The following is a 20,713-nucleotide window of genomic DNA, read 5'->3' as shown; positions in this document are numbered from 1 at the left end:
GGAAGGTGAGCATCACAGAATCAATGCTTTTGAATTGTATTGCTGGAGAAGATTGTTGAGAGTCCCTTAGATGACAAGGAGATCAAATCAGTTGATACCTAAATTAATTCAGTCTGTTCACTGGAAACTCAAATACTAAAACTGAAGCTTAAGTTTATTAACCTAATAATGAGAAAATGGGACTAAAGAAAAATGATCCTGGTGTTGGGGGAGACAAAAAAGAAATGGGGATGGCAGAAGATGAGTTGGATCTAGATAGAAACAATGAATATGAACTTGGATAAACTTTAAGAAAAAAGACAATAGAAGGGCTTGGCATGGTATGATCTATAGAGTCTTGAAGAGTTGGACATAAATGAAAGACTGAAAAACAACAAAGAAAGCAGTGTCTTTTGATTGAAGAGTAGGTTACAGGAAATAAGATTGGAAAAGTTGGAGGTGGCTATGTTATGTAAGGCCAAATTGAACATTTTTCTATTTATTCTGATGATAATGGGCTGCCACTGGAATTTGTTGCGGTAGGTGACGACTTAGTAAGCCCTAGGAAAATCACTGGTAATTGATTGGGAGGATAATTGAAGCAGGCCGACCCATCAGCAGGTTATAACAGTAATCCAGACATAAGGTGATGATAGCTTCTGCTGTAGTGATGACATTATCAGAGGAGAGAAAGCTGTGTTTTAAGAGTGTGTATTTGCAAAGGTGAAATTTTAAGTTCTTGGAAATACATTGGATATGGACAGTAAGAGAGTGAAAAACCAAGGCTCATTCCTAGCTTGTGAACCTGAGGGGCTGGGAAGATGGTGGTACCTTTGATAGTGCTAAGGAAGTTAGGAAGTAAGGAAAATTTAAAGTAAAAGATTCTGAATTCAGTTTTAGGCATAGCTTTGCTGAGGTAAATAGATATGTATTTTCTACAGTGATACCAAAAAAGGGCAAGGAATATTCCTAAAAAAAAGCAATAATATTGAAAGATTGCAGTGGAAGAAATGTATGTCCCATGACTTGTTTGAGAATTACTTTTATTTTAAATTGTGGTATAAATGAGCTAAATGCTGAACATAGGAATTCCTAAAAACAGGAGAGTTATACTTTGAGTGGCATAGCACTGAACAGCTGTATAAATCAGGTTATACAAATAACTCTTCAGGCTTTTCTTATTTTGACCTGCACCTTTGGTAGCAGCTTAATCAATAATTAATCAATAAGAGAAATATTATATTTCATGACTTTACCTATAAGCAGCTACTTCTTTCATTCAATAAATTGAATCCACAGCATTGAAAATTGGGGTCAGAACAGATATATAGACAGGTATTATAGCAAAGTGAGCAACTGGCTTATAGAACTCATGAAATTTTTCTAGATTGAACAGTGATGCTTTTTTCTTTTATTTATTTTCTAGACAGATCCTTAAGAAATGGCTCAATGAGTTAAATTTTTCACATGGTGAATTTGAAATGTCAGTGTAAAAGTGGCAAATAAAAATGTAGGTCAGGAACTATTATTACTCTTCTGTCTTCAACCTAGGTAATAAGGCATTTTCTGTTCTTTCTCTCCCTTTCCGCTTTTCTCTCTTTCTCTCTTGACACTTGTCTATTTTTGGATGAGGATGTGGAATGATTGTTTTTGTTTTATGGCTAGATATTAAATGATGCAGCAATAATATTGAAAGATTGCAGTGGAAGAAATGTATGTCCCATGACTTGTTTGAGAATTACTTTTATTTTAAATTGTGGTATAAATGAGCTAAATGCTGAACATAGGTATGTATAATTTTGCTGAAATTTCTTTTATGAACCACTTAATGGATAGTGTCCATTACTGCATATCATAAAAGGTAAAAGTGCTGAAGTTGGTGAGGACCTCTGGAAATTCCTTTATCCCAAAGTATTATTTCATTGTTTGTTGTTTTCTATTATTTTTTTTACAATAATTATTCTTTGCAGATTCTCTTTTTTCCTTCTCATACAGTTCATTAAGGGTATATTTATGAGATAATAGAGAAATGACTGTTTATTGAGAATCTACTTATTTGTCAAGTACAGTGGGGAATATAAAATAAATGTAATTTATAGTACCTACTCTTCTGAAGCTTTTAATGTGAGCTTCTGTATTTCTCTTTTTTTATATTTTTAATCGTTTCCTGTCTATTAGAAACTTAATTTGTCAACATGAACAATGTGGTTGTGTCTAGACACATGGACCGTTACATCTAATTACTATTTTTTCTATGATCATCACAATTCTTAGAAAATTGTGGTTTCCACTTCCTTGCCACATACTCATTGTTCAAAGCCCTTGCAGTCTGGTTCCTATCCCAATTTATCTACTGAATATGATTTCTTTAAAGGTACCAGTGATTTGTAATTTATCATAAATGGTACTGACTTTCTTGTTCCTTAATTTTCTTCTTTCCACAGCATTTGATATTTGATTAGGAAAGCAAGAAACTGTCTTTGAATTATGTGAAATAAGTTTAGGTAGAATGGACTTGGATTATGGAAGCTATTTATAATATATTCAGGAAATTAGATGGTACCTTGGGGATTATTTTAAAATTCAGTTCTTTGATTGTAGGAATGTCATGTGCATGCTGAGAGAGGTTAAATTACTTCTTCAGGATCACATTACTGTTTAGCAAAATAGCTCTTGAAAAGCAGGTAATGGAATTAAGATTAATAACGGGCTAGTCAATTATTGAGGAAATCAGATACTATGAATGTGATAGTATGCCAAGTTCAGTGGGAAGAGAGAAAAGTATAAGATAAAATATATGCCAGTTTTAGATTTTAGAGGAGTCACACCACCCTGAAAGCATAGTTTTAGGAATAGAAATCTGGTATTAAGATGCAGGGTTGATTGGATGAGGAAATAACTAGAAAGGAACATCAGAAAGGACATGTAGGAGATTACTGTAGTAATTTTGATGGAAAAATGTGGATAGACAATTGGGAATCACTGGGGCTAAACTAATTTTGTAGGGAAATGGTTGGGAGAAGATTATAGAGTATATAATTTATAGAAGGTGTCTCAGAGGTTAGAATACTGGCCTAGAGTCAGGAAGAAGTGAGTTCAAAATTGGCCTAAGCACTTAATATGACCCTGGGCATGTCATTTAATTTCTATCTGCTTCAGTTTCCTCCACTGTAAAGTGTAGATAATAGCATTTATCTTCCAGGGTTATCATAAAGAATAAATGAAAGTGTATTTGTAATATACCTCACACAGTACCTAGAATATTAGTGGTGCTATAAAAATAAAACAGAATTTGTTTTCTTCTACCTTCTGCCTGGAATGTTTATAATTATTATTATATATTTTTAAAATAGAGCTCTTATGTGATTTTTGGTGACAAAGTTATTGATTTAATTGGAGGTGAGGAGAATATAAAATTTAATTTAATTAGTTTGAGATTCATAAACAAAAACACAATCTTTTTTTAAAAAAAGTCTTCTTGAGCTCCTTCTCTTTATTTGGGTCCTGGAAAAGAACTAATATTATTTGACCAAAGCATTCCCCCTTTCAACTTTGAATTCTATGACTAGAAAACTTGGGGTGCATTGAAAATCCATTGTCACTGTTGAGGAGATCTGGATTTGAGGTAGATGAGAAATGGCTTTAAATATTGCTTCTGACAAGTACTGATTGAAGGATATTGAAGAAATTCTGAGCCTCATATTTCTTAAATAAATAAAATGGGGATAATAATATATGTAATACTTATCAGATTATTGAAAAGACTAAATGATGTATAGAAGCATTATGCAAATTGATAGTGCTTTATAATTGTCAGCTTTGATTGTTATTTTTGGGCAGTATCAATTCCATTTTGGAAAGATGGCAGAATGATTGATTCATGTTTTAAAAACTGGATTACTTACTTAATGTTTACTTAATGTTCATGTATTTTAATTGACCTTTATTCTTATCTTTCCAAATCCAGTTCCTTCTCATATTTTTCTTAATGTATTCAATTGGTTCATTATGTAACAAAAAGCTTTATTTTAGTCATTACATTTTTTTGGAGACTTGGACAGGATACTTTTGAATACAATAATTTGTCTAAGAATGCCAATCTTAATAATTCACTTTTTTTTTCTGTTGAAGAAGTAAAGGATATTTTTTAATTTCTTGAATTTTAGAGTTTACATTTAATTGCCTTAATAGTGGGGAAAATCTAATTTTTCCAGTTTTCCCCTTGTTCTTTCCCTCCACAGGACATTGGCTCTAGTAGAGCCTCTAGTAATTGTAAAAAGAATACTGGAGTAATTGTCAGTCCTGGATGAATGTCTATATTTTGCCATTTAGTGCTTCCTTCTTGTGGGTAAGTCTAGTAACAGAGATAATTTATGGACATTTAGCCTGTTAAGAGCTCTATCCTGACCATATCCAGAGTAAGTCATCCCTACTAAGTTCATATTGTTCTTTTCCTCCTCATTGTCATTGTTGTCATTGCAATTATCATTGTCTTTTCATCATCATCATCATCATCATCTTGATCATGTTCACCATTACTACCACAATCAACACTATTATCTTATTATTAAGCAGAGAGATATTTACTTTGAACATACAGAAATAATTTAGTTCAAATATTTCCTCTAATATCTTGGGTAGAGGGTATATTATACCCCTAGACTTTCATTTCTTTATGATGAGGTTACTTGACTGGTAGATTATAAGAATACAATGAGTCTAGTATAGCTAACTGTCATAAAAGCATTTTCCCAAGCAATCCCGTTTACTATCCTTATGCATATGATCAATGCATATATATATATGATCATATATATATGATCCATATATATATATATAGGCAAAATGGTAGAACTGTCATGTGGCTGAATGACTGGACTGAAAATATCTAGGGCCTTCAGTGGATGATAAACTCAATACAAGTTAATCAGATGGTAACAGAAAAATACACTACATGATCTTAGGCAAGATTGATATGCAAAGTATCCATAATGGAAATGATGAAGGTCTCACTGCCCTTCCCTGGTCAGACCACATTTGAAATATTGTGTTTAGTTCTGGGTATCACATTTTAGGAATTTGATAAACTATTGTATAACCAGAAGAAACTGATCAGGATGCTAAGGAGATCACAGAATCACAAGAGTTTAGAATTGTAAAGGTTTAGCAGTAAGCAGTAGTCTAGTAATTTAGTCTTTCGTTGTACCCAGTGCTTAGCATAGTGCCTGAAACACAAATAGGTGCTTAAAAAATGCTGGTTGACTGACCTTGCTTAGAGAAGAATCTTTTGTACAACAGACATGACAAGCATTTATATAGCCTTGACTTAGAGACCATGAGAGATACAGGGAGCCCACTCTCTCCTGATTCTACTTTTAGATACTTAAATATTTTGGCTTATATCTAGCCTAAATTTGCCATTTTGCTACTTCCACTGGTTATTCCTAGTTCTACTATTTAAGTCAAACAGAACAATTTTTCCACACGAGACCTTTTCTAATACTTGGAGAAAGCTGTTATGTTTCCCCCAAGTCTTCTCCATCCTAAATCTTTACAGTTTTTTGAACTGATCATCATGACATGGCCATTCTTTAACCTCTTCACTGTTCTTATTGACCTCGTCTGGATGTTCTTAAGCTTATAAATATTCTTTCAAACTTTAGTTCTCAGAACTGACCACAATGCTTTAAATATGGATGCAGGTAGCATAACTCTGCTTTCCTGCTGTCCCACTTTCTACATCCCCATCTTTGGTAGATTCCATAAAGCACAAACTTGAGTCACTTCATCACTTAGTGAATACTCTTTGATTTCTTAAAGATCTTTCTAACTTCAGTCTCTTCTTTGAACCCTGATCTTGAACTCTAACTATTTAACAACTTATGTAAAACTGAATTCATCATCTGCCCTGAACTATCTCTTTTGGAATCCCTTTTTTGTTGGTACTAGCACCATCCTTCTAGTCACTTAGGCTTGAAATCTCAGTTTTCTTGCTCTCACCACTCCCCCACCCCTACCTCCTAGCCCCCATACAGTCAGTTATCAAGTTCTTTTGTAATACTGGAGAAACTGAGGCAAGATAGAGATTAGAGAGTTTTAATATTTTATTTGAGAGGGAGAGATTTTGCTGGGGGCATGTTGCCCCCAAGGCTGATATCTCAAAAGCATCCATCAGGGAATGTGAGGTTCCCATGAAATACACACACACACACACACACACACACACACACACACACACACACGGCTCCAAGCTGCCGGGATAAACTGAGGTAGGGGCGGAGTCAGAGCATGGAGAGCTGGAATAGACTCTCAATCCAGTTCTGACAAGGTGGGGGGAGGCACCGGACATTCTGATAAGTTGGGATCAAGAAGAGCAATGACAGAATCGGGGGAGGCAGGTCTGGAGTCATGATGTCTAAAATAGAAGGTCTTTCTCCTTATCTGGATTAAACATTTACAGTTTATAATCTTAGTGTAGCCAGCCCTAAATTATATCAGTTCTAATGATCAGGAAAGAAGGGTGGTGTTGCAACCAGGGAGATTGAGGCAGAACAATTAAGGAAAACAGGACAATTAGAAGGGAACTGTGGTATAACACTTTTGGTTACACATCATGTAATTTTTCTGAACTATTTCTTATCTACACTGATACCACTTCAGTTCAGGTCCTCACATTTGACCTGAACTGTTGTAAAATCTTTCTTACTAATTTTCCTTTTTCTCTCTATTCTAATTTTTTATGTGACAAGAAATAATTTTCCTAAATCAGGGGTTTGACCATGTTGTTCCCCTATTTAGGAAATGCATTGTTCAGAGAAGGCTCTTTGAGAAAAAATATAATCTCTTTAGTCAGTCACTCAGTAAATATTTATTAAGTGCCTAGTATATTCCAGGTACTACCAAGTTCTGAGGATACAAGTGAAAACAAAGGCTAAGAACTTGCAGTCTAATGGGGGGAAATAACACAAAGGAAACTGGAAAGGTGAGGGGAAAGTAATGGAAAATACCTGGTATGGGGGCGTGATGTCCCCATGGCAAGGTAGGAAATGGGGATAAAACTGTGCTGAACCCCCTTTTTAAATAGAGATTCTGGTGCCTATGGCCCCAGAGAGTGCTGATGAGATGTGAGGGTCAAGCACATTTTCAGTCTTGCAGTATAATGAGATTTTTCAGTGATGAGTTTCCTTGGGAAGACTGATGGCTGTAGTGGGCCAAAGAAGTTTAAAAACGGTATAGCTGATAGGAAATGGAGAGCACATCTTTAGCCTGTCATTTAAGTATATGTAGACTTTTCCATATAGAACCTAGAAGAAAAAAGGTCTCAAAGAAATGATTCTTAAATAACCTGGATTGGAATGTTATCTTTGACACTTAATAATTGTATAACTATAGAGAAACTTTTTAAACTCTCTCCAAACCTCATTTTCTTCATGTGTAGAATGAGAAAAATAATGTTTGTAATGCCCTTATCCCAAGTAATTCGGCTTTGAGAGAAATTACCAAAAATGTTCAGTAATTATTTTTAACAGTAGCAGCATCACTGGTTTTCCCAGTGTAGGGACTCTTAAGGAAAAAGTCATCATTTATTCAGTTGCATATCATATGCATATGTTAGAGCCACAACTCTTCTTTTATCTGTCAGTCAATCAACATCAATAAAAATAGCACCTACTGTATACAGATAATGTTGGAGATGCTGGAAATACAAATAAAGTGAATGAAATGCTCTACCCTCAAGGAGTTCACATCTTAATAGGTGAGACAGGTCAAAATATAAATATATAATTATAAAGAGAATAAATACAAAGTAATAACAAGATAATTTAGAAGAGAACGCACTGGTAGAGAGATAAGTGAACTATGTTTTGAAAATGGGGAAGGTGTACTTTCCAGGCATGATGAATGATCTATACAAAGATCTGGAGAAGGGAAATGGAGTTTTGTATATGAGGAATAAACAGAAGGTAAGTTTAGTCTAGATTGCATAGTGTAGGATAGGGAATGAGTTGGGGCTTAAACTAAAGCTAAATAGAAGTTTATGTTTGATCTTAGAGACAAGAAAGTCACTAGAATTTATTAAATAGGGGAGTGTTTTGGTCATACCTTCCATTAGCAGGGTTTTGGGGGTGAATTAGAGTGGAGAGAGTTTTGAAGCAGTTATAATAATTAAGCAAAGGATAAAACTGAAATAAATTGGCAGCTCTGTGAATAGAGAGGAAAACTCAGATTGCAGAGGCAGACTTGAAAAGATTTAGCAATTCATTGGCTATTTGGGTGAAGAGTGGGGATTTAACATGGGAATTTGGAAGAATTTGGTTACCTTCACCAGTAAGAAGGAAGTTTTGAAGAGTTGTGAATTGGGAAGAAAAGAGGAGACAGTGTTTGGGCATGTTGGGTTTGAGATGTCTCTAGAACATCCAGTTTGAAATTGATGTGGTGTGGGAAAGGGAAGAGATCCCCTGTGCTGGAAGATGCAGGTCCAAATGCAAAAGAATTCGCAAACCCCAAAATCAGTGGCAAAAAGGAAAGTTTATTTTTTACTAAGAAGCTCTCTCTTAGTGGACAAATCCTTCAATGAGGAAACTTGCAAAGAATGTGTTAACAGAAACCTATTTTATGAGCAGATCTTGGTGGGCTGAGGGCAGTTTGAGCTGATTATCAGACCAAGGTCTCCCAATTGAATGAAATCACTTTGAAGGATTTTCCCTAGAATTTGAAATTTCCTGAATGGGGATCCGCCTACCCAAAAGATCAATGGTGGGAGGGGATGATTTGCCTTAGAAAAGGCCTGTCTGGAAAGTGTGCTTTCTCCCAGACTCTCTGGAGTCTGAGACCCCGAATCTCCCTTCTTTTACAGATCAAAGAGGACACAGTTTCAGAGTGATTATTTTACAGATTAAAGGGGACACAGTTTCATAATTCATCCCCGTCATTTGTTTTGAGGGACTAGGGCTTTATATATAGATCTCAGCAAAGTTATGGTGTTTATCACAGTGCCTGGCAGATAATACGTGTTTCATAAGTAAACATTAACTGACAGATCTTTGAGTCACTGGCATAGTTAATATTAAACCTGTGGGTTCTGATGAGGTTGCTGCTGAGAGTGCAGGGGTATGGGAAAAGAGCCTTAAGGGAGCACTTAAGATTAAGAGACATGATGTTAGTGTTAAGTCAGCAAAGGAACCTAAAAAGCAATTGGATAGATAGGAATAGAATCAGTGTCACAAAGACCTAGGGAGAAGAAAGTATCTAAGAGAAAAGGGTAGTCAATGGTGTCACATAATGCAGCATTTTTTGGTAAAGAAGAATGAGATCTGAGAAAAGACCATCATACCAGAGCATATCTAACTATGAAGAGTTTCAGTTATAATAAAATTGAGAAACCAGATTGCAAAGTGTTGAGAATAGAGAGAAGTGAAACAATGAGTTTTGACTGTTTTTGTTTGTTTTTTGCTTTTTTTAATTTGAGTTTGGTTAAGAAAGGGAAGTGATATGGTAGGATAGTTTGAGCTGATAGAAGGATCATATGGAGTTTTTGTTTGTTTTTTGTTTAGGGTGGGAGACATTGAGTGTGTTTGATGACTGTAAGGAAAGAATTAGTATGATAGTGAAGCATTGAATCTTAGAAATAGATAAGTAATGATTGAAGTTTCAGTCTATTGAATAAAAAGTGAAAGGGGATGTAGAATGGTTTGCCTTGTTGAAGAGGACTGCCTCATTGTCAGAGTCTAAGGCAAAGAGTGGGGAATGATATTAAGGGATTTTGAAGTAAATATTCTATATGTGGAGAGGGGGGCGCAAGATACTAGATAGAGTTAGCAAGATACTAGTCAGTAGCCTTTTCTTTTCTTTTCTAAACTTGATGGAATAATTCTTGGTCCATTCATTAAAAAGAATGAGAAAGCCTCAGTGGCACACTTTTTTTTTTTTTTTTTTTTTTTTTTTAAAGAAAATATGGAACGGTTTTGGTTCTGTAAGTGAATTATTCAGTGTAGGAAATATTTGTTATCAAGAAATTTAATAAAACTCTGCACATTAGCATCATAGTAGAATATTTTTTTAAAAACCCTTTAAAACTATGACTTCAAATTGTACATGTTTAACATATATTGGATTACTTGATGTCTTGAGGAGAGGATGGGAGGAAAGAAGGGAGAAAAATATGGAACACAAGGTTTTACAAGGGTGAATGTTGAAAACTATCTTTGCATATATTTTGAAAATAAAAAGCTATTATTTTAAAAAAGAGATATGACTTAAGTTTTGCTGCCTTTTTTGTTTTTTTTTTTTTTAAATCGGAATAGCTCATGTTAAGCTGGCCATTTTAGGGAGACTAGGAAGCAGAATGACAAATTAGTTAAAGAGAATATGGCTTGATAGGGACTTTAGTAGCACTGTACCATGAACATTTTACAGGTAGAGATACTTTTATTAGAAGGTATTTTTTATTTTAAATAATTATAATTTTGTATCCTACATCCAATGATTCATTAGAATCCTCTTTTGTTCTTTCTAGATGGAATTTTGTTGAAGGATATTATAATTATGGATATGAAATTATTATTATTATTAGAAAGTTTAGTACATATTTAATCTCCAATTTTATTTTTTCTTCTTTTTTAAAAATTTTAGAAATGTTTTATTTTTCCAAATAAAGATTGTTTTCATCATTCATTTTTCTCCTTCTCTCCCTTATTTCCCCCTTTCCCAAGACCACAAGCAACATTATAGGTTAAATAGGTGCAGTTCTTTTAAACATATTTTGATATGTTGTACAAGAAAAATCAGACCAAAAAGGAAAAAGCTGCCAGAAAGAAACAAACAAAAAAGAGATGAAAATCTATGTTACAAGGCATATTCAGTCACTAAAATTTTCTCTCTGGATGCGGATAGCATTTTCTACCTCAAATCTATTGAAATAACTTTGAATATGAATGTCATCACATTATTGAGAAAGAGCTGTATCCATATGAAATTCTTTTTAGTGTAAATTTTTTGATCATTGGATTAAATAAAATGGAGATTTAATAATGTTTACGGATAAAAAGTAAAAAAAAAAATGTTCATTTTACCGCAGGTACCATCTTTTTTTGTTTGTTTGTTTTTTTAAAGTTTAAATGAGTTTAAATGTTATGTTTTTATCAGTTATTTTAGAGTTTAGGTTATTCTCGAAGGAATTGAGTTACATTTATGTGTTCTTTTATGAAATGTGCTTTTAAAGAAGAGATATATGTCTGAGAATATAACTTTTTTTTCCAGCTGCCACAAAGAATATAACTTTAAAATTTCTGTCTGTCTGTTTTCTTACCATCCATATAATAAGATGTAAATGTCAGTTTTTTATGTGTAAACTCTTCTATTATCAACACAACATGATTTTTTAAAATAAAACTATTGCAAAATACATTTTATGGAGGAAACTAATTTTGGATATTTGAACCTAGTTTGGACTAGTTAGCTCTAAAAATCTGGCCAGCTATATAATGAAAACTTGGGCTATGTTAGTGCAAAAGTAGTATAGAAATTAATTATGTAATTAAAAAACTGCCTTTGAAAACAATTTAGTATATGAAGATTTATATAATGACTTCTTTTCTCCTAATTTTTTCCCTTAGATCCTCTGTCAATGGGTCCTCAGAAAGCTTTGGAAACTATTGGTGCAAATTTACAGAAACAATATGAAAATTGGCAGCCAAGGGTAAGCTTGGATTTTTTTTTTTTTTTTTTTGTTCTTCCATTTTTCTGTAATGTGGATTTTAGGATCCTAATTAATATTACTTTAAATGAGAATATTATAGATCTCCTTTACCTGTTGCAAAAGGTGCTCATTTATTGCTTGCCCAGCTATTCATGGGAGTACTAGAGCTTACTGGGTCTCATATCTTTTCGGTCTTGATAATCACAAACCATATGGTTTAACTTGCTTTTGACCCAGGATATGTAGGTTGTCACACTGATGTATTTTCCTTTTTAACTTTTAAAATTTTCCATAAAGAAACATTGCTGTAGTGGTCTGTGTTTCCCCTTAATCATGGCTGCCTTTTACCACAAGGAAGATACTTTGGTTTTTTTTTTTTTTTTTTTTTTTTTTTTTTTTTTTTAGTCTTAGCCAGATTACACTTGATTATTATTTGCAGTATTTTTTTTCCAAAACAATTTTGTGGGAGCAGATGAAGAAATGCCCAACATTGTATAGTTGACATCTCTTATGATGCTTTCTCTTTGGTTCAGAAGAAAAGTTTTTTGAGGGGCTCATTTACCAATTACCATGGTTTTTATGGTTTATAGTGTTTATGTTCTTTTAGATAAATGTTATAAAATATACTTTTGTCATCTTATCTTTAATATCTTAAATTTTTTTTTGAGGCAATTGGGGTTAAGTGACATGTCCAAGGTCACACAGCTAGAAAGTATTAAGTGCCTGAGTTTAGATTTGAACTCAGGTCCTCTTGACTTCAGAGCTGGTGCTCTATTCACTACACTACCTAGCTGCCCCAGATTTTAAATTTTTTTTTTTTTTTTAAGATCTTAAATTCTTTATAAGAAACTAGAAGTCTTTCCTCTCATCTCACCTTTCTCATTAGCTGGTTTAAAAATTTGGTGGAAAATTTCAAAGCTTTACTTTGAAATATAATATTATTACATAAATACTATTTGTATAATAATATAATTATTAAATAATTAAATAAATACTGTTATATTTAGCAGTATCTTCACATACTTATCAAACATTTTAGCCTTCAGAAGAAACTTCAGCAGTTCTTCTCATTTTGAAGTGAAGAAATTGAGATTTGGAGAAATGAAGTGATTAACTTCAGTTCACACAGCTAATCAAGAACAACTCCAACCATAAGCCTGTTTTCCTGATTCCATTTTCATTTATGTGTTTTCCCACCACATTATAATATTATAGGTCTTTCCAATGAGAGTTTGTGAAGTGACCAATTTAAGCAACCATTAAATATATACCTTTTGTGACAGGCTTTTTACATATCATAGATAAAGGGTTTCTGTATTTTCTTGTCCTGTGAATCTATAGGTAAACAACATTTTACAATACTGTTTACAAATATATCTGCTTCAGATTTCAGTTAGTTTATGAGTATGTCCTAGATATTAGGAAATTCTTTTTTATTTTATTTACTGCTAAGTAAAGTGATGTCATAGATGGATTTGGCCTTTTTTCTAGTGCCCTTAAATCTTTTCTGGTGTTGCTCAAAACTGATAACAGACTAATTGGTTAGTAAGAATCCACATATCACTTGTATTTTGTATTTGGGTTATTTGTTAAATCAATAATAATGGATTTTAGCTTTTCCAAAAGCAGTTTGCATGCCCTTTTTAGTACTTTTTTTGTGTATGAAATGTGTCTCGTATAGAAATCCAAGATCATGTTTAATGTACTTGTCTAACTATGATATTCTTTAACAGTTGGTGTGAGAAATGTGGGGGTGTACATAGTAAAGTGAACAGAAGTATTTTAATGAATTATTTATCTAGAAATAGTAAGGAAACTTATTATCATCAATGGAAAGTGGTTTCTTGAAGAACTTCTAAGGGTGCAATGAAATTTCAAATGAGACTAGAGTAATGTAAGCATGAATGGGGCTAGAAAAGCATTTTAAGTCTAAAAGGACCATTCATCTTGTCTATAAACAAATGAAATAATAATGAACACTTCAAATTATTGTGGTTTTAGTGTATATTAACATTTACAGCTACATTTAAAGGAGTTAACCTTAATAGACACTCTATTTTCTCCCTTTCCTTCTGATTTAGTAGTTGTCAAGAATATGCCTCTATACTGCAATTTTTACCTTGAGAAGGACTTTAAAAAACTTTTTGAAACCATGAATTTAGATCTCCTGATCAAGTCCTCTAGAGAATGATTCTCAAAGGTTTTACTAACTGGTTTTTTAAATTGCTATTATTATAAGAAAATACAATCTGTTGGTATTTGTTCCAAAATTCTTTCTTTTGTTCTTTAGGATCTTCTATGTTCTTAGGTTGCTAAAAGTTGGGATAGAGTCATAGATTTAATATTAATTTAATCAAATAAGTAAGAAAATATGTTTATGTAGATGCATAGTCAGTGTAACTATTTAAACAAGTCTGAACTAAAACTCTCTCTGAATGCTATTTGGGGCACTAATTTGTTCCAAAGCAACAAGGAAAGCTCTTATAACAAGCAAAGTAGAATAGGTCTTTTAGACTAGTGAACCTAAATTTTAATTATAAAAATTTAATAGGTAGTGAAGATTGAAAGTGCCGATTGAATGGCTTTTAGCTAGAAAAAGAAAATAAAACAAGCCAGATTTTTGTGCAAAAAAGGCCTGTTTTGCTTTCTAGGGTGGTGTATGCTATTTCAAGTATGCTTTATACTTGAAATACTAGATACTAGAAATAGTATCAGTACAGTAGTGAGATTACATGGTCGACTAATGACAGCAGTCAAATCTATTTTGTGGGAAGATCTTGTAAAGAATTTAGGAATAGGTCCATATATACCAGAGTACAATCTTTCACCTTCATTTCAAAACCATATTACATTTTTTTCATGATCATGAAGACAAATTAGACATGTTTTCAGTTATAAAAAATACTTTAAATGTTCCTGCTTCAAATTATACTCGTTGTCTTTCATTTAAAAAGACACACTGATTTCTTCTAATGATGATAACTGTATCTCCCTTATAGTAATAGACAAATAGTTTGGTGCACAAGAAAGTATATTTTTTCTGTTTAATAACTCAATTTAATTACAGTAAAGCAGAGTGAGAGGACTGGCTTCCAGTAGCAGCAAGTACTCAGTGTGTGGGCAGACCTCCTGCTGTCTTATAGAGTTTGCACTAAACTTCAGGCAGTTACCAAGCTCAGATGTTTGTGTGCAAGGTGCTGGCTCTACATGGTAAATCACTAGTCTTGGAATCATTGCAAAACTAAACACGTACCACTTTATTGCACTCAACAGAGCTCTTGAGTTTTCTGCAGTAATAAAGAGAAGTTGATATACTATCTGCAATAAAACAATGGGGACATTATTGAATTTCCTTTTGAATTTATTTCTCTCCAGAATTTTCTTAATGAATTAGGAATTCTGGCGGTTTAGAATAGAAGTAATTGAGATAGTAGAGTTGACATTAAAAAAAAAATGTTTTATTCCACTGTACTTCTCTTCCCTACCTTGCTTTATGTAAGTCTAGATGAAAATCATGATACTTACTTCGATTTGATTTTAGATCTATCTTACTTAAAAATAAAATTAAATGCTTACATTAAAATAAAATAGGTAAAGAAAATTAATCAAATATAAAGTGTCAGCTTGTGTCTGATACTTTTCCCACTTTGATGTAAATATTAATGGAGCTAGTTTTGTCTTTATTATTTATTTTAAAAGTTCAAGAAAGATTACTCAATCAAAAATAAAATCAATCTAGTCATATTGAAATTGTTGCTTGCCCTCAAGGTCATAGTAGGTAGAAACGAATTAGGAAGTAACTACACTTTTAAGAGCTTCTTCAAATATATATAAGCAGAAAACTGACCAGTGAATTCTGACTCTCTTAACCCCAGAAAGAGAAGCTTGAAGATTTATTACTGTACAGGTACTAAAGATCTCACCTTACGTTCTTACTTTTTAAAGCTATAACTAATGTCTTATAGTATTTTGATTATAGGGTAATTTTGATTTATAAAAAAATTAATGATTCAAGTAGATCATATTCCTTTCTGAATGTTCCCAGACTCTGATTCTGGCATGTATTTCCTTGTCCAACCATATTGAACTACTTTGTAAATAATTTAACAGTTTGCCACTGCTTGAAGTACTTATGATTAAATTTAAGGTTTTGTTTTATTGCCTTGTAGGGATATAAATTTGTATACTGCAAGAGGAATAAGGAGGGAAAAAAACACATGCCCAGTGTTGTTTCAGCTGCACAATACTGCAGTTAAGTAAAACTCACTCATTTCATTCCAAGTCTCAAATGAAAGTTTTATTGGGAGATGGGCACAAGAGATTATAAAACTAGGGCACAGTGTAAAGAATTTTTCTCTTTCCCTCTCAAAAATGTTCCTAATGGATTAGAATTTCTGTCAGTTCAGTGTGGAGATAATTTAGGTGCTGGAGCAAGTGGCGAAAGCCTTCTCTCCTATGCTCCCTTCTCTTCTTTCCTCTGTCCCCCATTCCTTTTGACCTGGCTCCCCCCAAAAATATGTTCCAAATCATGTAGCTAAAATCATGACACATATGCTTGTGTTTAATTTTAGTTCTCCCTGGTGACTTAAATAGATTTAGATTAAAATATTTATAGTATACTAAAATAGATGAAGGAAATTGATCAAAAGAAAGGTGTCAGCATATGATGTTTCTCCCAAATGAGAACACTTAGAGGGACTTAGACATTTAGATGCTGTATGTAATATAGGGAATATTCCATTATCACCTTAGCCAAAGTATGTGAATAAAGAAGGTGGCAAGTTATTACTGGTTTTGATGTATCTGGGACTTTTGTTATTAGCCATGGACTTTAGGGAAATGCTGAACAGACATCTCATATTTTTTAGTTTTTTATAGAGGCTATTGAGCACAAAGATTTCTGAGCTTTGACAGCTCATCCTATTGGTGTGGTGATTCACTATCCTGAAAGGTTCCAGACAATTTACTAGTCGACCCCTCTTTCAGGTTACAGATGCTACTCATAATACATTATAGCACACCTAGTCAATTTTTGAGTATCCACTTGTGAATTTTATACTTTGTGGATTATTCTTGGCAGATTTAAAATTCTAGGTTGTTATCATTTCTATCTTATTGCTTAGGCCTCATTTTGTGGGCTAGTGATGAGAACTAAGCAAAATATAATTAGGAAGAGAAATCAATCATTCAAAAAACCTAAACAAAAACAAGGCTACATTTCAGAGCTACATTCAAAATACATTATCTGCTTGATGGAATTTTCCCTTGCTTAATGATCCTCTTTATTATCAAGTATTTATTAATTGAGAGTTGATTGTGTACCTGGTTCAAGAAAATGATTCAGAGAGTATTAACTCTAGGTGTGAAATGGATAAAAAGACTAGTGACTTTTGCATAAAGACTTGAAGACTTTTTTAGTCATAGTATTGGTGTAGGGTTGATATTTGTATTCTGTGCTTCTTAAGATTCATGATTCGCTCTAGCAGAGCTATCTAGGCTTTCTATCTACTGATGTGATTTCTGCAGGACTCAAATAGTTTTATTTGCATAATGTTGCATTATGTATATATCATATTGCATTGATGGTTGCATAATGGATATATCATGTTCTGTTGATAATAGAATAGATGTAGATTTTATCTATGCTCTGGACTGACCAGAAATCTACATTGACAATTAATGGGAACAGCAAGTGATACAATGTATAGAGAAATCAAGCCTGGAGAAAGGAAGACTTAAATTCAAATTTGATTCCAGTCATTCTGTCGCTAGTTGGCCCTGGGCAAGGCATTTGCCTCTGGTCATTTGTTTAATCTGTAAAATGGGGATACTAATAACATCTACCCGTTGGTATTGTGATCTGCTGATGTAATATTGGTAAAGTACTTAGCACAATGACTTAATGTCAATATATAGTGGTTTGGCACTGTATAAATATCAGCTGCTTTTATTATTTCTCAGATTAGCTGCCTTTTGGAAAGCCAGAGCTAAGGTTTATTTCAGAGTTTTACTGGAATGGTCCACAAATTTATATAGTTTGATTTAATGGTCCACGAGATTTGTGTAAGTTACTTGTTGATAGGGTAAGTTATGATAACGTGAAGAAGCTTTTTACTTATCCATAATTCATATTTTCTAACCATTATTGTTATTTTGATATCTTAGATAAAGATTCTTCAAATTACACTGATGACTTCAGTGCAGTGGTGATTAAAAGAGAAAGCAGGGAGAAATATGTGGGAAAGTAGGTTCTGGAGAAAGAAATAGAAGAGCTAAAATATTTGAAAATTATGCAGAAGTTTACAACAAAGAATATAATTGACTGCATTATTATTTGTATAGCAGTTATCTTTTTTTGTTATTGGGGTGTGTGTGTATACCAATCAGGGTTAAGTGACTTGCCTAGGGTCAAACATTTAATTAGTATCAAATATCTGAGGCAGATTTGAACTCATAGATCCTCCTGACTCCAGAGCTGGTTCTCTATCCATTCCACCACCTACCTGTCCTATGGGAGTTATCTTTGAGTCACTTCTTTGTGCATTGAAAGGTAAGATAATAATCTATTAAAAATTTAAAAGTAATGTGAGAAAAAGAACAAAACATTACAATTATTTAGTTGAGTATTTTATTTATTTATTTTAAATAACTTTTTATTGACAGAACCCATGCCTGGGTAATTTTTTACAACATTATCTCTTGCACTCACTTCTGTTCTGATTTTTCCCTTCTCTCCCTCCCCCCCTCCCCCAGATGGCAAGCAGTCTTATACATGTTAAATAGGTTACAGTATATCCTAGATACAATATACGTGTGCAGAACCAAACAGTTCTCTTGTTGCACAGGGAGAATTGGATTCAGAAGGTATAAATAACCTGGGAAGAAAAACAAAAATGCAAACAGTTTACATTCATTTCCCAGTGTTCTTTCTTTGGGTGTAGCTGTTTCTGTCCATCTTTGATCAATTGAAACTGAGTTAGATCTCTTTGTCGAAGAAATCCACTGCTATCAGAATACATCCTCATACAGTATCATTGTTGAGGTATATAATGACCTGGTTCTGCTCATTTCACCTAGCATCAGTTCATGTAAGTCTCGCCACTCCTCTCTGTATTCATCCTGCTAGTCATTTCTTACAGAACAATAATATTCGATATAACATTCATATACCACAATTTACTCAACCATTCTCCAATTGATGCGCATCCATTCATTTTCCAGTTTCTAGCCACTAACAACAGGGCTGCCACAAACATTTTGGCACATACAGGTCCCTTTCCCTTCTTTATTATCTCTTTGGGGTATAAGCCCAGTAGAAACACTGCTGATCAAAGGGTATGCACAGTTTGATAATTTTTTGAGCATAATTCCAAATTGTTCTCCAGAATGGCTGGATGTGTTCACAATTCCACCAACAATGTATCAGTGTCCCTGTTTTCCCACATCCTCTCCAACATTCCGTATTATCTTTCCCTGTCATTCTAGCCAATCTGACAAGTGTGTAATGGTATCTCAGAGTTGTCTTAATTTGCATTTCTCTGATTAATAATGATTTGGAGCATAATTTCATATGGCTAGAAATAGTTTTAATTTCTTCATCTGAGAATTTTCTGTTCATATCCTTTGGATTGGAGAATGGCTTGATTTCTTATAAATTATTCTTATAATTCTTATAAATTAGAGTCAATTCTCTATATATTTTGGAAATGAGGCCTTTATCAGAACCTTTGACTGTAAAAATATTTTCCCAGTTTATTGTTTCCCTTCTAATCTTGTCTGTATTAGTTTTGTTTGTACAAAAACGTTTCAATTTGATATAATCAAAATTTTCTATTTTGTGGTCAATAGTGATCTCTAGTTCTTCTTTGGTCATAAATTCCTTCCTTTTCCACAGGTCTGAGAGGTAAACTATCCTATACTCTTCCAATTTATTTATAATCTCATTCTTTATGCCTAGGTCATGAATCCATTTTGACCTTATCTTGGTAGTACGGTATTAAGTGTGGGTCAATGCCTAGTTTCTGCCATACTAATTTCCAATTTTCCCAGCAATTTTTGTCAAATAATGCGTTCTTATCCAAAAACTGGAGTCTTTGGGTTTGTCAAATACTAGATTATTAAAGTTATTGGCTGTTTTGTCCTTTGAACCTAACCTATTCCATTGATCAACTAGTCTATTTCTTAGCCAATACCAGATGGTTTTAGTAACCGCTGCTTTATAATATAATTTTAGATCTGGTACAGCTAGGCCACCTTCATTTGATTTTCTTTTTTTCATTAATTCCCTTGAAATTTTTGACCGTTTTTCCATATGAACTTTGTTGTTATTTTTTCTAGGTCATCAAAATAGTTTTTTTAGGAGTCTGATTGGTATAGCGCTAAATAAATAGATTAGTTTAGGTACTATTGTCATATTTATTATATTTGCTCACCCAATCCAAGAGCATTTAATATTTTTCCAGTTGGTTAGATCAGACTTAATTTATGTGGAAAGTGTTTTGTAGTTTTCCTCATAAAGTTTTCCCTTGGCAGATAGATTCCTAAATATTTTATACAATCAGTAGTTACTTTGAATGGAATTTCTCTTTGTAACTCTGTTGGGTTTTGTTAGCCATATATAAGAATGCTGATGACTTATGTGGGTTTATTTTGTATCCTGCAACTTTGCTAAAGGTATGGATTGTTTCTAATAACTTTTTAGTTGAATCTCTGGGGTTCTCTTAAGTATACCATCATATCATCAGCAAAAAGTGATAATTTGGTTTCCTCATTGTCTATTCTTATTCCTTTAATCTCTTTCTCAACTCTTATTGCCAAAATTAGCATTTCTAATACAATATTAAGTAGTAAAGGTGATAGGGCAACCTTGTTTCACTCCTGATCTTATTGGTAATGGTTGCAGTTTGTCCCCATTACATATGATGTTCCTGCTGGTTTTAAATAGATGCTACTGATTATTTTAAGAAAAAGTCCATTTATTCCTATACTCTCAAGTATTTTTAATAGGAATGGATGTTGAATTTTATTAAATGCTTT

At 33.2% G+C, this 20,713-nt stretch overlaps 1 protein-coding gene across 3 annotated transcripts in view; it reads left to right on the top strand.

Annotated features, from left to right (window-relative positions):
- The window catches only part of RPTOR (regulatory associated protein of MTOR complex 1), a 551,396-nt gene that overhangs the window by 84,536 nt on the left and 446,147 nt on the right, over positions 1–20,713 (top strand). For all 3 annotated transcript variants that reach the window (XM_051995401.1, XM_051995400.1, XM_051995399.1), the window contains exon 3: positions 11,595–11,677. In XM_051995401.1, coding sequence (XP_051851361.1) covers positions 11,595–11,677 — 83 coding nt within the window. The remainder of the gene's footprint in view (positions 1–11,594; positions 11,678–20,713) is intronic.

Source organism: Antechinus flavipes, chromosome 4 (genome assembly GCF_016432865.1).
Source record: "Antechinus flavipes isolate AdamAnt ecotype Samford, QLD, Australia chromosome 4, AdamAnt_v2, whole genome shotgun sequence".
In the NCBI taxonomy this organism is placed as follows: domain Eukaryota; kingdom Metazoa; phylum Chordata; class Mammalia; order Dasyuromorphia; family Dasyuridae; genus Antechinus; species Antechinus flavipes.
This window is presented reverse-complemented; position numbering and strand designations above follow the sequence as displayed.